We start from the raw sequence: 24,063 nt of genomic DNA, 5'->3' as shown, positions 1-24,063 counted from the left end.
AATGTTTATGTACTAGGGCCTCCATTATCCTGAGCTTGAAATCCTAATAATCAATACACATACTGCCTTTTATTCTTGCATTCTCTTCTTCTAATTCCCACTCCCCACCCTCTACCCCTGACCTAGGCATAATTCAAAGAGTAGATCTCCTGGAGGTTGGAAGATGGCAGCAGAGTAGGAGGACTCTAGGCTCATCTTGTCCCATGAATATAACTAGGTAACTATCGAATCATCTTCATTAACCCAGAAATTGACCTGAAGGCTGACAGAACAAACTCCACAGCTGAAGGAAGAAAAACAGCTAGTGGCCACTTCAGTGGAGAGGGAGCTGCACTTGTGGAGAAGGGCAAGAGACAGACTACCTCACAGGGGAGCTCGTGGGGACAAGGAATCACCATAGCAAATGGCTTGGAAAGTGAGAGGGGATGAATTTCATAAGTTCTTGCAACTAGCAGGGCTTAAAGCCTAGAGTTTTAAATGTCAGCAGCCTTAGCTCTGGGAGAATTTGGAGGGCACTGGGGCTGCTCTTGGAGAAAAAGGAAGGGAAAACAGCCTGGGAACATACAGCCTGAAAACAACGATCTGAAGAATACCAAAGCACATAGTGGGGAGGTTATTTACTCATCTCAGAGCATACCCCAGACAGACAGCGTTCAGAGAACTCCCTCTGGGAACAAAGGAAATTGCAGGTGCCATTTCCCTCCCATGACCCTCATTATAAGCACAGAGCCACCTGTGGGAAGCAATGCAGCACCAACATCTGCTACCTAACTGGCTTATACCAAGCCCTGCCCTCCACACCTCGGTGGAACCACCCTTCCCACTCACCTTGCCTCAGTCTCAGAGCTCAGATCCCCTCTCCCAGAAGACCAGCCCAAACACGTGCTCACACCTCATTCGGGAGTTTTGCAGAGACTCGGTTCTGGTGGCACTGGAAGTAGGTCTCATTTCACACATAGACCACAGCATACAACCTTGCCTTACAACTAAAGGAGCTAGAAAAAGAACAAGCAAAACCTAAAACCAGCAGAAGAAAGGAAATAATAAAGATGAGAGCAGAAATAGATGATTTTCAGCTTGCCGACGTGCACTATACATCTGTGTTCATCTCAGATAAAAGGTTACAGTGCAAGTCCAAAGGCTGATGTGGAAATTACTGGTCAGCTTCAACTCAGTAAAGGATCTACTTACAGACTGACGGTAAATGGAGGAATGCAATGGAGTCAAAAAGCAAAACATGTACAAACATAATGCAGATGATTTAGAAACTACAAAAAACCACTTGAACAGATCAATGAAAGCAGGAGTTGGTTCTTTGAAATAATCAATGAAATTGATATCCTTCTAGCCAGACTTATGAAGAAAAAAAAAAAATAGAAGGGACTTAATAAAATCACAAATGAGAGGGAGAAATAACAACCAATACCATAGAAATATAACTATAAGATAATATTATGAAAAACTATGTCAACAAACTGGGTAACCTAAAAAAGGATAAATACCGAGAAACATATAGGAGCCCCTGGTGGTTCGTCAGTTAAGCATTTGACTTGATTTTAGCTCAGTTCATGAACTCACAGCATGGGGTATGAAGCCCCAGGTTGGGCTCTTTGCTGATAGCACAGAGCCTACTTGTAACTGATATTCTCTCTCTCCCCGCCCCCCCCACTCCCTCTTCCTCTCTCTCAAATAAACAAAATTTTAAAATATCTCTAGAAACATATAAACTACCAAAACTGAAACAGAGGAGAAAATTTGAACAAATTACTGGAAAAGAAATTGAATAAGTTATCAAAAAATTCCCAACAGACAAACGTTGAGGTATAAACATATGGCTTCACAGGCAGATTCTACCAAACATTAAAAGAAGAGTTAATGGTCCAAAAAATAGAAAGGAAACCTCCAAATTCATCTTATGAGGCCACCATTATCAATACCAAAACCAGATAAAGTTACCAGTAAAATAGACAAATACAGGCAAATATCCCTGATGAACACAGATGCAAATATCCTCAAAAAATACTAACAAACCAAATCGAACAATACAGTAAAAAAAAAATCATTCATCATGATCAAGTGGGCTTTATTCATGTGTTGCAAGGGTGGTTCAATGTTTGCAAATCAATCAACGTGACACATTAATTACATCAATAAGAGAAAGAACCATATGATCATTTCAATAGATGAAAAAATATCTGACAAAGTACAACATCCATTCATGATAAAAAAAAAAAACCCTCAACAAAGTAGGTTTAGAGAGAACATACCTGAACATAATAAAATCCATATGCAAAAAACCCACAGCTAACATCATTGTTAATGGGGGAAAACAGAACTTTTCACCTAAGGTCAGGGACAAGACAAGATGTACACTCTCGTCACTTTTATTCAACATGGTACTAGAAGTCCTAGCTACAGCAATGAGACAACAAAAAAAAAGAAATAAAAAAAAAAAGAAATCAAAGGCTTCCAAATTGCTAAGGAAGAAGTAAAATTTTCACCCCATTTGCAGATGACATGATACTGAATATAGAAATCTTGAGGGACTCCACTGAAAAACTGCTAGAATTGATAACAGAATTAAGTAAAGTCACAGGATAAAAAAATCAATGTACGCAAATCTGTTGCATTTCTACACACCAATAATGAAGCAGCAGAAAGAGAAATTAATTAAGAAAACAAGACATTTACAATTGTACCAAAAGTAATACTTAGGAAACCTAACCAAAAAGGCGAAAAACCTATACTCTGAAAACTAGAAGACATTGATGAAAGAAATTGAAAGTGACAAAACATGGAAACACATGCCTTGCTCATGGATTGGAAGAACAAATACTGTTACAATATCTACACTACCCAAAGCAATCTACACATTTAATGCAATCCCTATCAAAATACCACCAGCATTTTTCATAGAACTAGAACAAACAATCCTAAAATTTGTATGGAACCACAAAAGTCCATGAATAGCAAAAAATCTGGAAAAAGCAAAGCAAAGCTAATGGCATTACAATTCCACGCTTCAAGTTACATTAGAAAGCTGTAGTAATCAAAACAGTACAGTACTTGCATAAAAACAGACAAATCAATGGAACAGAATAGGAAGCCCAGAAAAAAACAAACAAACCCATAATTATATGGTAAATTAATCTTCGATAAAGCAGGAAAGAATATCCAAATGGAAAAGACAGTCTCTTCAACAAATGGCACTGGGAAAACTGGACAGCAACCTGCAAAAAATGAAACTGGACCACTTTCTTACACCAAACACTAAAAAAAAAAATTCAGAGTGGAGTAAAAACCCAAATGCAAGACCTGAAATCATAAAAATCCTAGAACACAGGCAATAACCTCTTTGAGATCAGTTGTAGTAACTTCTTTCTAGATGTTTCCTGAGGCAAGGGAAACAAAAGCAAAAAGAACTATTGGCACTACATCAAAATAAAAAGTTTCTTGATTATGCATCTGACCCTTCATTTTGGTTGAGGTCATGATCTCAGGGTTGAGACCAAGCCCCAAACCAGGCTCAGCACCTGGCCTGAAGCCTGTTTAGGATTCTCTTTCCCTCTCTCCCTGCCCTTCCCCCACTCACATGCTCAATTTCTCTCACCCTCCCCAAAACAAACAAACAAACAAACAAACAAATTGAAAGGAAAAGCTTCTTCATGGTGAAGGGAAAAAATAAAATAAAAACTACGGAATAGGAATAGATACTTATAATAACATATCTGATAAAGGGTAGGTATCCAAAATATACGAAGATTAATAAAACTCAACACCCAAAACACAAATAATCCAATTAAAAATGGGCAAAAGACTTGAAGAGGCACTTTGCCAAAGAAGACATAGAGATGGCCAAAAGACACACGAAAAGATGTTTCCTTCATCACTTACCATCAAGGAAATGCAAATTAAAACTACAATATCACCTCACACCTGTCAGGATGGCTAAAACCAACATGTGTTGGTAAAGATATGGAGAAAAAGGAACCCTTGTGCACTGTTGGGAATGCAAGCTGCTACAGCCTCTGTGGAAAATAGTATGGAGGTTCCTCAAAATGTTAAAAAAAATAAAAGATCTATCTATGATCCAGCAATCACACAGCTGGGTATTTACCCAAAGAATACAAAAACATGATGTCAAAAGCATAAATGCATCCCCATGTTTATAGGGGCATTATTTATAAGAGCCAAGATATGGAAGTAGCCAAAGTGTCCATCAATTGATGAATGGATAAAGAAGATGTGGTATGTGTGTGTGTACACACACACACACACACACACACACACATATATATACAATGGAATATTACTCAGCCATAAAAAGGAATGAAATTTTGCCATTTTACAACAACATGGATGGACCTAGAGAGTATAATGCTAAGTGAAATAAGTCAGTCAGAGAAAGACAAATCCCATATGATTTCACTCATATGTGGAATCTAAGAAACTAAACAAATGAACAGAGAAAAAAGAGAGACAAACCAAGAAACAGATTCTTAATACAAAGAACAAACTCGTGGTGACCAGAGAGGAGGGGTGAAGGAATGGCTAAAATAAGTGATGAGGATTAAGAAGTGCACTTGTTTTGAGGAGCACAGAGTGATGTATGGATATGCTGAATCACTATATTGTACACCTGAAAGCAGAATTACACTCTATGTTAACTAACCAGAATTAAAATAAAAACTTAAAAAATATATGTATCTTCCAGACAATGTTCCTTGGCCTCCCCATTTGGTTATAGGCCACCCTCTTCAGAAGATCTAAGGCATTCTATGTGTACGTCTCTTGTAGCGCTTAGCAGGTTTTATTCCAGACTATGGTTCTGCAGGAGTAGGATTTATATTATTCTTTGCATTTCAAAACAGCACTTTGTACCTTACCTAGAATACCACAAAACTCCTAACATTTGAAATAAATTAAATTCAATCTAAAGTTTGCACACAGTAAGAAGTAGAGTTTTGTAAATATTTAAGAAAAAATAATTAAAGATACATAATGATTTGAATGGTCCTATAAAACATATAATGTTCTTCTTAAGCTAAGGAAGCAGCTACTACTCTTGAACTTCACATCCCAAGTCAATTCAAAAGTACATATAGACAGCAGCCTTTGCAATGTCAAAATATTTTTTAAAGCATATTTACTAAATTACTTTTAAATATTTGGTTTTACATTTGAACATTTCTTTTTTATTTTTATTTTTTTTAAAGAATTTTTTTTTAAATATTTTATTTATTTCTAGGAGAGAGAGAGAGAGAGAGACAGTGTGAGCAGGGGAGGGTCAGAGAGAGAGGGAGTCACAGACCGAAACAGGCTCCAGGCTCTGAGCTGGCAGTCAGCACAGAGCCCGACGCGGGGCTCGAACCCACGAACCGCGAGATCATGACCTAAGCGAAAGTCGGACACTTAACTAACTAAGCCACCCAGGCGCCCCTGGACATTTCTTTTTTAAATCTCAATTATTTATAAGAAAAAGTATCCTTGACAGATTATTCAACCTTATAAACTATCATTAAAAGTGTAGATTTTTTTCTTAAATGTTTATTTAATTTTGAGAGAAAAACGGAACATGAGCAGGAGAGGGGCAGGGGGAGAGAAGGGGAACAGAGGATCTGAAGTGGGCTCTGTGCTGAAAGCAGAGAGCCCAAAGTGGGGCTCGAACGCACGAACCATGACATTCTGACCTGAGCCGAAATCAGACACTTAACCAACTGAGCCAGCCAGATGCCCTTAGAAGTACAGCTTTAACACAGCCAAGAGCTGATGCCGATCAGAACATTTAGTCACTATCTTATCTTCTGCTTTAACCTATATGCAGCACAGAAAACAGTTTCCCAAAATAAAATATGATGCTATCAATTTTCAGCTCTGTTAATAAGCTTCAATGTATTCCTCTAAAAATTTATTTTTTAAAATACTCCTAATTGAGATAATAAAACAAATTGAAGGAAAAAAGATTTCCAGCTTCCTTTGTTACCAAGAAAAATAAGACTGCAGCCTGGCAGACAGGAGAGCTATTAATTTCCAAGGAATCTAAGCCAGGCAAGTCAAGGCTTGAGTGTACTTCATCTAGAGGACAGGATGTGTGGTGTGAGGCCTGAGAAGCAGTACACAGCGCCGCTGCAAGAACAGTAAGTGAAACCGAGCAACTGCCTGACGCCTCATTACTGAGGATGCGCAGCAGTATCTGACCTACCTGGCTTATCCCTTCGGGGGAGATCTTGTAGGACTGCAACTTCTGCTTCAGCAGCTCTGGATCACTGTGACGGAATGGGCACCCTGACAACGAAAAACAAGCCAGCACACCAACAAGGTTATTTACCCGGGACTTAGTACAATACCACACTCCAGGGACTCTCTAAGCTCCCCTTAATTGTCTAACAGCTTATTAATAAAAAAGTTAATTGCCCATGGGTGCAACTGCTTTCCTCTCTTTATCTAAATGACGACTTAGTTGTATGGTTATCAGGCTCAAGAGTTACATTAAACATTACGGCATTCTCAGGCAAAGTTGCCCATTTGCTAGGAAGAGGAAACAGTTTTAATTATGCTACTTGCTAACAAGCAGAGATAACCACAAAGTAGCTATAAAACAGTTTATCTAAAAACTTTATACAATCTCACATTTTATTCCTCTTTTTAAAAATTATATTAAAAGACTCTGAGAGAAGATAATATAAACAAAAAGAAAAATGTATAAACTCAAAGAAATAAAAAAAAAATCTCACATTTTCAGATGTAAATTTTATGTCTATTTCTCAGAGAGTAAAATCCATATAAATTTAGAGGAACCACAGAAGGGAATGAGATGGACAAACAGGAAAGTATTTCATAGGAAAATAACTTATAGTAGATACATGTTATCTCTATATTATTTCATGAGTAACACAATAATAATGATGGACTACTAAAGTATTTGCATAAATAAGAACACAGAAGAACTGAAATGTAAAAGCTGTATTACAAGGACAAAATCTAGGAAATTTCAGATATTTTAGTAATAAACAGCTGTAAATGAAAATACTTATTTTAAAATTTAATTTTGGAAGCTAGATTACCTTCTTTTAGGTATACAGATGATGGGCCAATAAGTTAATTAGAAACAATTATGCATTNAAGAAGGGCACTACATAATAATTACAGGGTCCATCCATCAGGAAGAACTAACAATCATAAATGTCTACGCACCGAATATGGAAGCACCTAAATACCTAAAACAATTAATCACAAACAGAAAAAAGCTTACAGGTAAGAATGTGCTAAAAGCAGGGGACTTTGATACTCCACTTACAGCAATGGATAGGTNAAAAAAAATAAAAAAAAAGAAACAATTATGCATTTTTAATGAAATGAATGGGAAATGGGTTATAACAAAAACAGGAAAGAGCCTAAATGCCAAACAAATGTGTTGACCAATAATCTTAACTATAAAAAACATCCACTAACCTATGGACTCCAACAAATAATGAAATTCACAAAATTCATAGTTTATTTTTTATTCACATTAAAACTGTAAATCTGTAGTAAAAGGAAACATACTGAGCAGCTACAAAACACGGGGTTAAGAGTTTGGACCTGTAATGCCTGGGTCTGAATCTCAGATTCCCGCTTACCAGGTGGCAATTTACCACAGGCAAATTCTGTATCTTGTTACTGATTGAGCTTCACTTTCTGTCAAGTGAGAGAAATAATCACTCATAGAACTCCTGTGAGAACAGAATATAAAGCTTTTATATGCTCCTGGCATATAGTAAACACTCAACATGTATAAGCTGTTGTTATTATTCTCAAGAAAAAAAAGAAAGAAAAAGAAACCAATCTAACAATGAAATTGCAAAAGATACCAATAAGAAAGAAATAAGGCTGCACAAGGAATTCTTGGGTAAGCGCCTAAGCCCAGAATTATTAAAGGGCACAAAAATTGGAGATTAATTTAATTATCCAAATTACATTTGAAATAATGACTGTATCTGTACAGAAAATGTTATAAAGGGCAAAGCCAAGAAGAAAATGAAGATTGCCACACTACTAAAGGTCACAAAAAAAGTGTTCTAAAGCTACACTGACAATAAGCAAAAAACAGACAAAAACAATTACTAATTAGAGAGGGTGGTGTTATTTTAACAGATGACAGACAGAGAATAAAACTCAGTAACTCCTTTTTTATTTTTTTCCTTCTGTCTTCCACATTAGAGAAAATGATCTTCAAAACTGGACAGGGTTGAACTAGGTAATCGAAAATGAAGTGAATGGACAACAGTTAAGTGTCTGACAAAGCCTTCCAACATACGCTTGTGGAAGAGATGGATAAACTTAGTCTGGAATGTAGCTATATATAGATTCATAACTGGCAGAACAACCATTCCAAGCAGTGCTGGCTAATGAAATAGTATCAACACAGGGGACTAAACAGTTTTAGAAATAAAATAAAACTAAAAGAACAGAGTTGTGGTTTCTAGTCTGGGCCTGTGAGGAGCTTATATATCACCACTCCACTCTAACCAGGAAAAAGCTCAACAAACTGAAAAATCAACAACTCTGCTTAGACTCATCAAAGGAGTGAGATCACAGGACACACCACTGCCCCCTAAAATTGGAAAGAATGGCGGATACACAGAATCACAACATACCAGAGCAGAAATCTCTGCAGGAACTAATGCTGGGGTAGGAAAAACCTTACCTATAATTGAAAAACTTTTGAAGTCTGGACAAGTCTGAGCATCAAAAACTCCAAGGAGACCCAGTCATAGGGAGACCCCATACTTCGTAAGCCTAACTTCCAGGAGCTCTAGCATGTGCTCATGGTGAACAACAGAGAGAATTCTCTCATGCTTCTGGCATGGGGAGGGGAAAAGTAACCATTTTAATACTATAGAGCAATCTGCTCTTAATAAGGCCTGCCCTCAGAACAAACTATTTTACCAGAGCCTGAACTTCTGCGGTTTTACCAGAGCCTAACCTATCTGGGGATAGGGAAATACACAACTCCACCTCCTCTACACATCCTGTCCCACATAAGGGAGAAACACTGAGTCACTATTGAAGTTCATAGCCCAGGGCCACAGGCTCACTAAAAGACTAAGTAGAGGACTATAGAACACCATCCTCTCCATCTGCCTGCTTACTTAAAGGTCTATTTATTGGAATTCTTTTTACCCAATATGTCATGTCTACTTTTAACAAAAAAATACAAGGCTTATCAAAAGGCAAAAAATACAGCTTTGAAGAGACTGAATAAACATCAGAACTAGAGTCAGATATGGCAGGGATAGTGGAATTAACAGATCAAGAATTTAAAATAACTATGATTAATGCTAAGGGCACTAATAGAAAACATAAGACAATGTGCAAAAACAGATAACGTAGGCAGAGAGATGGAAATCTTAAGAAAGAATCAAAAAGAAATGCTAGCGCTCTACACACTCTAATGGAAATGAACAATGTCTTTTATGGAATTACAGACATGGCTGAAGGAGGAATCTCGAAGTCAACAAAACTTCCAAAACTGAAAAACAAAGAGAAAATGACTAAAGAAAGAAAATAAGAACAGGAGATATAACAACTGTGGGGAATGATGAAGGGTAGTAATGAGAATACCAGAAGAGAGAAAGGGAGCAATTGAAGCAATATTTGAGGCAACAGAGTATATTCCCCAAATAAATGTCAGACACCAAACTACAGATCTAAGAAGTCCAAAGAACACCAATCAGTATTAATGCTCCCCAAAATATAACTTAGGTATATCACATTCATACTTGAGAAAATAAAAAATGAAGAAAAAATTGTGAAAGAAGCCAGAGGGGGGAAAACCTTACCTAGAGAGAAGCAAAGATAAAAATCATATCTAACTTATCTTCAGAAACCATGCAAGCAAGAGAGTGAAGAGAAATATTTATTTACTTACTTACTTATTTTTTGGAGTAAAACATGTAAAGTGTTTAGAGGGGGAAAACCCTCCACAAAGCTAGAATTCTGTGAAATTATCCTTCAAAAGACAAGAAGAGATAAAGCCTTTCTCAGACAAAAACTGACATTATTTGTTGCCAATAGACCAGCAAGGCAAGAAATGTTAAAACAAGAAAAAAAAAGCTCTTCAAAGAGAAGAAAAATGATAAAGGCCAGAAACTTAGGTCTACCTAAAGAAAAACACATCAGAGAATAAGTAAAGGTAATATAAAAACTTGAGAGCGAGGAAATTTATCGAGAACATTACATAATGATAAAGCGGTGCATACTCCAGGAAGAAATAACAATCCTTAATGTGTACCCACCCAACAAAAGGGCATCAAAATAAAAGAGGCAAAAACTGGTAGAACTGCAAGGAGAAACTGATGTATCCCCTATTACGGACTCCAACACCTCTCCATCAGAAAGGGACAGATCTTTGGGCACCTGAGTGGCTCAATCGGTTTAGAGTCCAACTTCAGCTCAGGTCATGATGCTGTGGTTCGTGAGTTTGAGCCCTGAGTTGGGCTCTGTGTTGACAGCTCAGAATTTGGAGCCTGCTTCAGATTCTGTGTCTGCCTTTCTCCTGCTCATTCATGCTCTCTCTCTCAACAATAAATAAACATTGGGGAAAAAAAAAAAAAAGGAAATGGACAGATCAAGTAGGCAGTAAATCATCAGCAATGATCATAGAATTCAAAAGCACCATCAATTAATATAATTGATATCTATAAAATGGCTATATCCAATAACAGCAGATTACACATTCTTCTCAATTCACAAGTTTAACAAACCACTCTGGTGAAGGATGCTGTTGATAGTGGGGCAGATTGTGCAAGTGTGGGGCAGAGAGTATGTGAGACCTCTCTATATTTTCTGCTCAATTTTGCTGTGAACTTAAGTCCTCTAAAAAAATTAAGTTTATTCACTAAAACAAGGATAGATCAATGTTTCTAATAAATAATACAAACTTATTCAGTATCTGCTAAGTATATTATTTTTTAGCTGACAAAGAGTTTAAATTAAAAATAAAACAAACAGAATGGACTGGAATAAATAAGATTCAGTTTAACTGGAATAAGCAATAAAAAATCCTGCATTTGAGCTCATAAAAATCAACTACATAAGTGGGAGTTCTAGGATCTAGTAAGTGATAAAAGAATCCCTGGGAGTTTTACCAGGCCAAACTAAATGGCCTAAGAAAAGTAATAGATTTTCTCAATAGAAGTATCTGGTCAACTGAAATTTAGAAGACATAAAAATTACGCAGGGCACGTGCAAATAAATCTAATTTCATAAGTCTGAGGGTGGAGTCTGATAATCTGCATTTCTACAAGGCACCTTAAGTAATTGACACAAGTGATGAGAACCACTCACTTGTGGCCAGCTTTCGTCTATTAAATATGAAAGTAAAGGCATTTTTTTTAGTGCTCTGGACATGTGAAACATCCTCCTTAAAATTCTGTTTGTGATTATTTGATCTTGATCCATAACAGCCTATAAATGTATAATCTTTTAAAAAAGAATTACATTCAAGATGCTGAAACAATAATTAACAAACATTCTTCTACACATTAAAAAAAAAAATGCCAAGGGGTGCATGGGTGACTCAGCTTGTTGAGCATCTTACTCTTGATTTCAGCTCAGGTCATGATTTCACAATTCATGGGACCAAGGGCGCAGCAGGCTCTGCGCTGACAGCGTGGATCTTGCTTAGGATTCTGTTTCTCCCTCTCGCTCTGCCCCTCCCCTGCTCATGTGCATGCTCTGTCTCTCAAAATAAATAAGTAAACATTTTTTAAAAAGTGCCAAAACAAGAAAAAATTCTGATACATACTGCAGGAAGCTAAAATTTTTACTAATAATTAGTAAAATTATCTAAAATTTTTACTAATAATTAGGACTATTAAAATCATTCTCTGACATACCAGACAAATGAGGAACTTTTCAAGGTATACTCAGAATTATTTTAGAAAAAAGTTGTTGAACTCAGAAATCTATGAAAATAGCCTTTTTAAAAAACCTGCAGTAACTCAGGTGAATTGATAGATGTTTGATATCACGACTTGCTAAATTCTTCACTCAATCTTCATTAATCAGATTATAGTAATGAGACTAAAATATAGCTTTCCTCAGTAGTCTTCTGAAAATTAATGGATCAACTATTCTATAATTCAAGGTACTCAATTTCAAAACCCTTGAAGAACCTGTATTAATCTCCTAATCAAGAGAAATGGAAATAGAAGGTGAAGGGGGAAACTGCAAACTAAAGAACCTGGTCCAGCACAATCTTTAGCAGAGATGAATAAAGTCTCTTGCCGACCCAGTTCAGTAATAAGACAGATCTCTAGAAGAGTGCAGGAGCGCAGTGGTGACTGACACAAGCTACAGGGGATACAGTGATGCAAAAAGCCATCAATCACACTGTTTCACTGTTTCCTACAGGGCTGGTGGGGTTTTCTACACTTCACAGACATACATCCAGTGGAAGCACTTACCATGATAATCCCCTTGGCCTGGTGGATTGGTTAGAATAATCTTCATGCAACTGAAAGGCGTATAGTCAGTTCTCTTGCCTTCCTTTCCGAAGCTATGACGGATATTGTAAGAGTAGCCTTTATCGAACTGATTGGAGGAAAGAGAAGAGACAAAGTAAGCCAATATCATCTAGTGGTATGGACAGTGATGACAGCTACAATCAGAGTACAAAATGGTATTTTCTAAAAGAAACTCAGCATTCATAGGGAGATGTACATACCATATACATCATTTGAGTCCTTCATGTACAAATACATTTTTTAAAAAGTGCAAGATTTACAGGAAACAAATTCCTCAGGTAGAGACAGCAAATGTTTACATTTATATATGTTTAACAGTGAAGATAATTCTTTCCTGAGAGTAATCAATTCACCCATTTCTTGGTTTGATACCAGAGCTTATAATGAATGTAAATCAGTTTAGTCTGAACTCTGTTATTTTAGTAGTCCCTGAATTCCTATATCCTACCTATTCTACTTCTGAAATGCCTAATACAATTAATCCCTTCTTCTGTATTCTCACTACAGGAGAGAAGCAATGTGTAAAAGGGAAGCAAAGCAAGAAGAAAGCAAATGCTTGATTAATGAACTGCTGCAACTGCCTCCCACCCGGAATTCCTGACTCCATGTTTACAAAGCAAGCCAAGAGTATAAAAAGGAGTTTGAATGGGTGGGAGAGAAAGAAAACAGAAACTAACATTGATTTAAAAGCTCAGAACAGTAGGATTTAGATATACTTCAATGAAAGTAAGAAAGAACTAGATTAAGAGAGGAATATGCTGTATTATTTTGGGAGGTGAGATTTTTAAATTTCAAGTTACAACCTGAAATGCACAGACCTCAAGTCTACATACAGTTTTATTGGTTTTGACAAATCACTGTACCTATGTAATCCATACTCCTGTAAGAGACAGAATGTTCCTGTCACCCAGAGTTCTCTGGTGCCCCTTCCCAGTCAACATTCTTCCCTTCTCTCCATACAATGATGTGATTTTCATCACCATAGTTTTAACTATTCTACAACTTTATATAAATGGAATCACACACTATAAAGTGTTTGATATCTCACTTCTTGCATGACTTTTTGTGTTTTTGAGATTTATGCCATCCATTACACATCCTGTCAACAAGCCCTTTTGCTAAACTATAGACCCCAACAGTTAAAACCAGAAAAAGACAAGAATGCTAATTCATGCTCTAACTAAAATCTGCTGTACTTATTTCTTATCATCCTTCTTGAAGCATTGACAAAGATGCTTTGGCAATGACTGGAATGTTCCAACCACCCAGAGAGAAAAGCCTTGGTAACAAAAGAATGCCTAGAAGACCATACCCTACCTGATCCCCTCCCTGCCCATGATCCTGTGCTCAACACACTGCAATGCCCAACCACAATCTCATGCTCTCTGCCTGCTTTCTTGCCCATACCTCCCTGAACCTCGGTGAAACTCTAGGCATCCATCTTGCCAGGAAAGAGGTGGGATATGAAGACTTGAGCCTGCCACCACCGAGGCTGCTGGCACCCAAAATAAATATCTCCCTTTTCTCCAAACCTTCGTCTCTTGAGTTATTAGCTTCTCTCACAATGAGTTTATACAAGTTTGTTCAGCAACAGTGTTGGTAAACCCGGCTAGGAACTATGCTTTCGATTTGTCCACCCCTCTCAGTACCCTAGAATGGGATAGTTGGCATTCACTTCCTGAGTTAGCAACTGTGATAGACTGATTGGTAACACTATCAGCAGTTTGTTCCTTTTACTGTTAAGTAGTGTTTTACTGTCTGAATATGCCAGATAGCTTATCTAGTCCTCAGTTGACAGACATCTGGGCCATTTTTCCAGTTTTGGGTATTACCAATAAAGCTGCCATGAGCATTCTTGTAGATGACTTTTGTGGGCCTATGTTTTCATTTCTCTCAAATGCTGCCAGAATTGCTGCCAAGTTTTCCAGGGTGACCATGCTATTTTATAGCCGACCAGCAATGCATGAGAGTTTCACACTGTCCCCAAAGTTTGGTGCTGTCTCAATTTTGTTCATTTTAGCCAGTCTAATGGGTAGGTAGTGATACCTCACTTTCCATTTCCCTGATGACTAATTCTCATGAGCACTTTTTCATATTCTTTCTTGGCTTACTTCGGGTTTGTTTGTTTCTCTGAATCTTTACCTTTATTCAAACATGTTCTTGTTTCCAATACTGACTTCCTGCCTCACTGGCCGTATATGTATATGTGCATATGCATATATATTTCCCCCAAGATTTTATTTTTTTGTTTTGTTTTTTATTTAATTTTGAGACAGAAAGAGACAGAGCACGAGTGGGGAAGGGGCAGAAAGAGAGGGAGACACAGAATCTGAAACAGGCTCCAGGCTCTGAACTGCCAGCACAGAGCTTGACACAGGGCTCGAACCCATGAACCATGAGATCGTGACCTGAGCCGAAGTCGGACGCTTAACCGACTGAGCCACCCAGGCAACCCCCGCCCCCCAGATTTTATTTAAATTCAAGTTACTTAACATATAGCGTAGTACAGGTTTCTTGAGAATTTAGTAATTCATCACTTAACAAAAAACACCCAGTGCTCATCCCAACAAGTGCTGTCCTTAATATCCATCCCATTTAGCCCATCCCCCTGCCTACCTCCTCATCTACCCTCAATTTTTTCTCTATAGTTAAGAGTCTCTTATGGTTAGGCTCCTTCTTTTTCTCCTTCCCCTATGTTCACCTGTTTTGTTTCTTAAATTCCACATATGAGTGAAATCATATAGTATTTGTCTTTCTCTGACTGATTAAATTTGCTTATCATAATACATTTTAGCTCCATCCACATTACCACAAATGGCAAGATTTCATTCTGTGTATGTGTTTTTTTTTGTTTTTTTTTTTTGTTTTTTTGATACTTATTTTTGAAAGAGAGAGAGAACAACAGACAGAAAGAGACAAGATCTAAAGCAGGCTCTGCATTGTCAGCGCAGAGTTTGTTTAAGGGCTCAAACTCATGAACTGCAGGATCATGACCTGAGCCCAAGTGAGAAACTTAACCAACTAAGCCACCCAGGTGCCCCTGATGGCTGAGTGTATGTATACGTGTGTGTGTGTCTGTGTGTGTGTGTGTGTGTCTCTCTGTATCTATCTAAAATCTATATATCTCTATATAAACTTCTTTATCCATTCATCATGCCTTATTTTGTGAAGTGTCTGTTCAAATCTTTCTCCCATTTAAAAAACCAGATTGCCTTCTTGTAGGAATTCTTGATATGCTCTGGATCTAGCCCTGTTATCAGATACAGGTGTTACAAATATTTTCTTACAATCTGTGGCTTGTCTACATATATTTTCTTAATGTTGTCTTCTGATAAGATATGTAAACGTGTTTATTTCTCATGAACCCTAATTTATCTTTTTTTTTTTTTTAATGGTAATGGTCTCTATGTCCTAAACTAGCTTGCAAAGATATTCTCCCATGCTGTCCTTTAGAAGCCATGATGTTTAAGCTCTAAAGTCAGGTCCTTTTCATCTCAATTTTTGTGTGTAGGGTAAAGTAGGACTCCAGGTTGTATTTTACCCCTGTAGAGGAGGAAGGATCTTCCCCCCCTATCTTCCTAGGTTCGTGGCTGGGGCTCATGAATCAAACTGATAAATGACATCCACAAGGAAACAAACTACTTAATTACATATATATATAAAGTACACTGATGGCAGTCTTACAAAGAAACAGGACTTAAGGAGTAGCCAGATGACTGAGGCTTGTATACCATTTTAGGCTAAACAAAGGAAAATGGATTCTTTGTGGGAGAGAGAGGCAAGTTATGAGAAGGTGAAGAGGAGATGTATGACAAATAAAGGTTGTACTGTTCTGCAGAGGAGTCTCTTGGGTGATAAGAGCTGTCTAGAGTAGCTTACAGATGTGAATATCCTTTAAAAGGGGAAATTTATACTTTATTTTCAGACAGGAGAAGGTAGAGTTCTTCTGGCATCTGCTGGTTCTCAGTTGCCTTTAGCTCAAAATAATCCTTATGCTAAAGTGACATATTTTGGGGTGGCATATTCTGGTACCCTTTCAATACTATTTGCTGAAAATATTTTCCTTTCCTTACTACATTGCTTTGAACAGAAACAGACTCATAAATACATAGAAAAAACTAGTGGATGCCAGAGGGTAGGGAGGTGATGGCATAGGTGAAATAAATGAAGGAGATTAAGAGGTACAAACTTCCACTTATAAAATAAATAAATCATGGGATGGGGGGGGAGTGGCACTTGACTGGCTCAGTCAGTTAAGTGTCCAGCTTTTAATTTAGGTTCAGGTCATGGAACCACAGTTATGGGATAGAGCCCCATGTCGGGCTCTGTGTTGCCTGCTTAGGATTCTCTCTCTCTCTCTCTCTCTCTGCATCCCCATAAAAACGTTAAAAATATAAATAAATGAATAAGTCACGGTGATAAAAAGTACAGCGTAAGGAATATAGTCAATAACACTGTAATAACATTGTAGGGTTACAGACTACATTTATTATGGTATTTTGTAATGTATAGAATTGTTGAATAACTATGTTGTATACTTGAATCTAATATAATATTGATGTCACCTATACTTCAATTAAAAATAAAAATAAGCTGCTCTGGTACTCTGGTCAAATTTGACCATAAATGTGTGTATCTAGGGGTGCCTGGGTGGTTCAGTTGGTTGGGCCTCTGACTTCGGCTCAAGTCATGATCTTACAGCTTGTGGGTTTGAGCCCCGCATCGGGCTCTGTGCCAACAGCTCAGAGCCTGGAGTCTGCTTCTGATACTGTGTCTCCCTCTCTCTCTGACCCTCCCCTGCTCGTGCTCCCTCTCTCTCTCTCTCTCTCTCTCTCAGAAATAAATAAAACATTAAAAATTTTTTTTTCAAATGTGCGCGTCTATTATTCCACTGATCTGTATGTTTATCCTTCTGTCAACGTCACATTAATTATGGGGTCTTTAGAGTAAGGCTCAAATTCAGGTAATTTAGGTCCTGCTGCTGTGTTCTTTTTCAATATTATCTTGGCTATTCTATGTCCTTGAGTTTCCATATAAATTTTAGAATCAGCCTATCAATTTTTATTTTATAAAAATCCCTGCTGGAGTTTTCAACCATCAGTAGCCTATGGCTTCATAACTACCTATCTGCCCACTAGCAAACTACAACCAGGAAAACAAATGGCTTTGAACAAAAGAAAACTTTCAAAAAAGAAAAGCTTTCAAATCAGTAAATTTCATTTGTGAAAACCAGAAAAGTTAAAAGTTCCAGAAAAAAAAAACTTCAGCAAACATCTTTTATAAATAACTTCTGTTTGTCATAAACCTTAACTATAATCAATCTACGAAAACTTTTAGGTATGGAGTGAATTTAATTAGATACAAGATTTCTGTATGTTCTTCAGAAAACTTTGGGTCAGCTATTCTGTGGAAGTAACGGTGTTAGAAATAAGCCCATTGACCCAATCAAAGGAAGGACCTGGAAACATGAAGCAGTGAAAGAAGGCTTTAATCAACTTGCAAGAGTAGGTGTCTGATAGACAGGCACACTCAGGGCAGTTACAGCAGATAATTTATCTCCTAACATGCAACTCCCTGCCCCAAATCCTCACTGGCTGAGTACTACAGAGGTTACAGCCTTACCTGAAGTTGGCTATATCCATGTAAGGCAAAAAGTAGTCTGACTGGAACAAATGTACATTCCCTGAGGTGACACAAGGACTTTGAGTCCCTCCTCCCTTTGTTCTCTGGTGCATGCTCATTGCAAAGCCCCTGAAAACAAGCCCACAAAATGGAGAGGGGAAGAAGAACCAGGAAGTGAAATGTCTAAGGGTTTGGGACTCCACTGTGGGAGGACAGGGGTCACACATATTTCCAATAGCTTGTAAACCTATTGTTAATTAGACAGCACAGCTTTTATTTGGTAAAATGAATCATCTCCCTTACTTCTCACAATGGCAAGCTACTCTCTCTAATGGAAGAAAAGCTAAAATTAGTATCTTTTCACCTCCCTCTTCTTTCCAATTTATTTACTGCCTGCATGTATGTATGTTTGTATGTCTAAAATTTGGACCTTATAATTAAGTTTTCAAATCATTCATGTATTTATCACACAAACTGTCTTCTCTAGTTTTCAGACTAGCAAACTCTTTAAATATTGTACAGAAGGTACATTGATTGGGAGATGTTTTTGTTACCAAATGATCTATCACAGCTGCTAATTCAGGAAATAAATGGGTAAGCCCTAGTGTACTGCAGCAGCCAACTGCTCCACCCCAGGGAATCTCCAGGGGGCTGGGCAAATCAAAAGCATAGCTGCGTGGCTCCGTTTGCCAACACTGTCATAGAACAAACTCCAGATAAACTTGTAGCAAGAAGCCAATAACTTGAGATGTAGGTTTGGAAAAGAGAAAGGGAGAGATTTATTTTGGATGCCAGCAGCTAGGGGAGGTGGCAGGCTCAAGCTTTAACAACCAACCTCTCCACTGGTAAGAAGGATGCCTAGTGTTTTCTAAAGAGAGGCTCACAAAGGTACAGGCAAGAGAGCAGACAGAGAGAGCACATGACTCATGGGTGGAGACAGGTATGTGTTCAGTACAGGATCAGGAAAGGGGACAAGTAGGGTGTGGTCTTCTAGGCATTCTGCTGCAGTTTCTGTTGCAGTTTCTGGTCTGCTACTTAGAATGTTCCAATCACTGCCAATGCCTCAAGAAAATGCAGTAAGAAATAACTGTGGGGGGATCTATAGTTAAGCAAGAAGGCTCACTGACATTTTCTTAGAGAACACTCTCTAGGTATCCACATCTCCAAGTCCAAAGAATGCTTTAAGTTTTGTTTATTTTGAGTGAGAGAAACAGAGTGTGTGAACATGAGCAAGCGAAGGGCACAGATAGAGGGAGAAAGACAATCCAAGCAGGCTCTGTACCTTCAGCATGGAGCCCGATGCAAGGCTCAATCTCACAAACCATGAAATCATGATAAGCAAAACCAACGGTCAGATGCTTAACCAACTGAGCTACCCAGGTGCCTTGTCATCTTGATTTTAGACTTCTAGGCTCTCAAAGGATTATTTCCAATTATTTGAACTAAATGACAAAGAGGTAAAGAGAACCACGAAAAGAACACACTTTCTTGGGCTCCATCCCATTCTGTCCAAGTGATGGGAAATGTCAGAAAATCAACACTGGTCTTATGGGGGGTAAGTGGCGGTTTTCAATGCCCCAAATTAGTTCTGACATCCAAGCCATGGCACTGTCAACACACCAATTTCTGCCCAAAAACTGCAGTAAATTATTTTCAGGGGCACTATGTTACCAATGGAACTCAAGAAAAATTATAAAATAGACACATTTTTATCCTGCTCCCATCCTGCCTCTTCCAAATTCTCTCAGAAGTTTACCTTCTGTAACAGTCCCATCCAGGGTCTAGTGACCTTACCTTTTATTTTACCATGTTTATTTATTTTGAGAAAGTGTGTGCAGGCACGCATGTACAGATAAACGGTAAAGGGGGGAAGGGGGTAAAGGAGGAGGGAAGGAGGGAGGGAGGGGGAGAGAGGGAGGGAGAGGGAGGGAGAGAGAGGGAGAGGGAGAAAGAGAGAGAGAGGGAGAGAGAGAGAGAGAGAGAATGAATGAATGAATCCCAAGCAGGTTTCACATTGTTAGCATGAAGTGCAATGTGGGGCTCGAACTCTGTGTCAGATTATGACCTGAGCCCAAATCAAGATTCAGACACTTAACCAACTGGGCCAACCAGGCCCATCTAGTGACCTTATGTTATTATGCTTTTAAACATGTTTATACCAGAATCTACTCAGAAGCCCTGAGTACATATATTCAGAGGCCATGGTGCAAACATTCAGTTGCCTAGAAGAACAATGTGTGGTTTCCCTGGAAGAATGTCTTTCCTACCAAGAAGAGTCCTAAGACCAAATATTATTCCTGTTGGCAAAGCAATAACAACTGCCATTCATTATGGTAAAGCTCAGCTTGCACAATGAAGTGAGAATGGGTAAACAGCAAGTACTCTTAGAGAAATATTTGATTTATATTTGAAAAGGGAAATCTTCTTGCCCTAAATGAGGCAAAACAGCCACATATATGAGGCAGAGAACAGGGTAACGATATGGTATTTCTTAACAGGACATTTTCAAACCTTCTGTAGTGACACTTGTTTCCAATCCACAAGGATTTGAAACTCTAATTTACATATTTAACAGCGAGGGAGGGTGTGCTAAACTCCAAAGAGAACTCATTCAATACCCAAAATGCAGCATATCAAGGATCATTAGTTTGGTCCCAGGAAGTTTGACTATAAATAACAACAGGAACCCACAGCTTAGCAGCAGGGTCATACATATAAGTGGATCTTCAACTAGGAAAGAAAATGTAATCATCCCACAGCCTTTTCTCAGCATGTTCTTGTTCAGTCTTCTACAATTTCTAAACTGTTGATAATTTCTTCTTGTGTCACTTCCCTAAAGTTGTACTTATAATGATAATAACCAGAATGCATGCTACAGGCATTTAATGTATTATGACCCCTTTTAAACTGCCTTACTCTATTCAATTACCATCTATAAAACTAATTTTGTCACCATTCACCTATAGATTCCGAATTCTGCTCTTTAACCCTTAACTTTCACCACAGTTTAACTCTCAAGGTCACTGAAACATCACACATACTCTAACCAAAAACACACTGAAGGAGACTAGGAGGACCCACAGGGTCTGGGAAGAAAAGGCTACTAAGGCAGGGCTTTAAAGTCAATACCCAAGTTTAAATCCTGTTTTAACAAATGCTAGCTGGTGCTAACCAATCTGTAAAGTTCCCAAATATAAAGTTCCACCCCCACTCCCAACACACACACACAGTGATGAGGTTCTGAAGTGATGGGGGTTTGGAGCTGATGCCTAAGAAAGAATTCTCGAGGCATTTTTTTGTGTGTGTAAAAAAACTTGAGAGTTGGGAGAGGTAAAGTCAAGGGGAAGTTTCCAAAGGGATTTTCATATGCTAGGTTAAGACTCACAGGATACTGGAGGCCTAGTTATTATCAAGCTAAGGTTGTTTTTCCCTGTAGCAAAACATTAAGACAGTAGGGAATTCTTGGAGAAATGTCATACTCTGTATCTGTCTCAAGAATTTGTCAATGAGTTGCAGGTTATAAGGAAATTTAATTTTACCTGCCATTTCATTCTTGCCTTTGTTCCCTACATCACTATGGAAGAGGGTGATGTGGAGGTTATAGGTTTCTGGAGATTAGCCTATAGTAAGACTGTCTTTTTCTTGTAATTTACTAAGATACCTGTAAACTGATGGGAGACTCATGTCTTGCATGACTGTGATCTCTATAAGTAACCCTTTTGTTTTGTTTTCTTTCCTTTGCTCCTGGACAGCCAGGAGTGTCTGAGGAATGTTACACATTCCCACCTGGGGCTGGGGGAGGGACTGTTAGTTTGTGCTTTGCCCTCAGCTTGCCTTATGCTCCCTTATCAGAAGGAGTAATATTTAACAGATCAGGTGGTGTGAAGATTAATTAGCTCATTTTCATAAAGCACTTGGTACAATATCTAGCATAGAGTATTTTTGAGTTGTTATCATTACCAAGGTAATCAGTTTTATTATTAACCAGAAAAAGCTATCTTAAGTGGGTCAGATCTGGCGTGTTATTTACTATTACTTAAATTAGTTACATGTTTTGCCTCCAGCTTCCTCATCAGAAAAACCTGGAATCTAGTTCCTCCCTCTAACTCTCTAGAAGACCTTTAAAAAAATCAGTTAAGCAATTTCAAATCTGTACCACAGCTGGAAGGCATTGCTGCTATTAATGTAATTCACTAAATTACCTCCTATGGTGTAGTGAATATTTCTTCTTCTTTGTAAGAGTTAATTCGTTTCTCGTGGGTGAGAACTTTTCACAAGCTTATGAGACAGCAAGGTGTTAGAGAGATAACACAGATTTTGGTTCTAACTTTGCCACCTCCTAGCTGAATAATGTTAGGCAATTATAAATTACCTCAGTCTGTTTTTCCATTTTAATATTGTAATAATAAGACCTGTACTTCACTCTATGCAAAAGAAATCTGTAAACTGTAAAATGCTAAGTATATACTATAATTATTCACTACAATTATTTGCATAAAATTTGTATAAACTTGTTTTACCGTGTTTGAAAAGTTAAATGTTAAATATCAGTTCCATTTTATATTCAAGTATATCTCTGAATACTCCTGGGAGTTCACTTGAAAATGTTTGAACATAAATTATATATTTTTTGATGGGTGCCAGAATATGCCATTCCAAAATACAGCACCTTACATATGAATTATTTTGAACAACTACTGAGAACCAGCAGATGCAGAACAAGCTCTAAAAACAGCCTACTAAGTTTTCTTTTTGTAAAGGAAATTCCCAAGATTAAAGTGTCTTTCACTTCCTACCAGGAAGAAAATCACTCTCACCAGAGGAGAATGCACTAACTTAAAAACCACAAAACAAAGCTTACTGAATGACCCTTGTTTACCATACTTTTCCCAATCAACTTCCTAGAACTTGGCCCCCCTCACAAAGCCCAGAAGCCCCAATCCTCTTCCTTTTGTTTAGCCTAAAACAGTATAAAAACTCAAGTTGAAAATGCCCTTTTGAGTTACTCATTTCTGGGTATTCCCATGTGTATGAGCTATGTATATGTTAATAAACTTGTTTTTTCTTGTAAATTTGTCTTATGCCAATCTAACTTATGAGCCCCAGCTGGGGAACTTAAAAGAAGTGTAAAGAAAAAAGACTTTTTTCCTCCTCTTCCGTTTCATCTGAAAAAGTGGAACACATTTTCCGTCTTCACACCCTAATCCCCTTCCCTGAATTTATGGAGAACATTTGCAGTTCTAGACCCCAGGATATGCGGATTGTCTTTCCCTCAAATTTCCCTGAGGCAAGATCAAGCTAAAATCTTAAAATTTTGATGGACTATTTTGTTAGAAAAAAAAAATTTTTTTTTTAAAAAGTGAAATGCCAAAACCCACAGAAAAAGTATTAAATGGAACCCAATCCAAGGAGGGATGCGGAGACTCGGAGCACAGTGACGCGAGGTTTTAGTCCACATTCTTGCAAGAGCAGGTGTCAGATAGGCACACTCTGGACAAAGACAGCAGGCCATTTACCTCCTAGCGGGAAGTCCGTCCCCTGATTCCTCATTGGCTGTGTACTAAAGAGGTTACAGCCTTACCTAGCAGTCGCCTATGCCCATGTAAGGCAAAAAGTAGTCTGGAACAAATGTTCATTCCTTGAGGTGACAAAAAGACTTCAGTTCTTCGGTGCATGCTCATTGCAAAGCCCATGAAAAATAAGCTTGAGAAACGGAGAGGGGTTAGAAGAACCAGGAGTGTGAAGTGTCTATGGTTTTGGGATTCCACTGTAGGGGCGGGGAAAGGGTCTGTACGTATTTCCAATAAATTGTTAACCTATTGTTAAATAGACAGCACAGCTTTTATTTGGTATTTCTGAAAATGAATCTCACTTTTTACACATAATCTAATAAAGTAATTGACTAAGCAGATCACTTTCAGTAAAGCAAATA

The 24,063-nt window shown here is 38.0% G+C and overlaps 1 protein-coding gene across 2 annotated transcripts in view; it reads right to left on the bottom strand.

Annotated features, from left to right (window-relative positions):
- The window catches only part of PRIM2 (DNA primase subunit 2), a 329,721-nt gene that overhangs the window by 58,986 nt on the left and 246,672 nt on the right, over positions 1–24,063 (bottom strand). For both annotated transcript variants that reach the window (XM_077769099.1, XM_077769100.1), the window contains exons 11-12: positions 12,450–12,576; positions 6,203–6,285 (exon numbers count right to left, since the gene is read on the bottom strand). In XM_077769099.1, the coding sequence (XP_077625225.1) occupies positions 6,203–6,285; positions 12,450–12,576 (210 nt within the window). The remainder of the gene's footprint in view (positions 1–6,202; positions 6,286–12,449; positions 12,577–24,063) is intronic.

The sequence above is a fragment of the Crocuta crocuta genome, unplaced genomic scaffold (genome assembly GCF_008692635.1).
Source record: "Crocuta crocuta isolate KB4526 unplaced genomic scaffold, BGI_CrCroc_1.0 scaffold205, whole genome shotgun sequence".
NCBI lineage: Eukaryota > Metazoa > Chordata > Mammalia > Carnivora > Hyaenidae > Crocuta > Crocuta crocuta.
The sequence above is the reverse complement of the archived record's forward strand: the minus strand, read 5'-3'. Positions and strand labels throughout refer to the sequence as shown.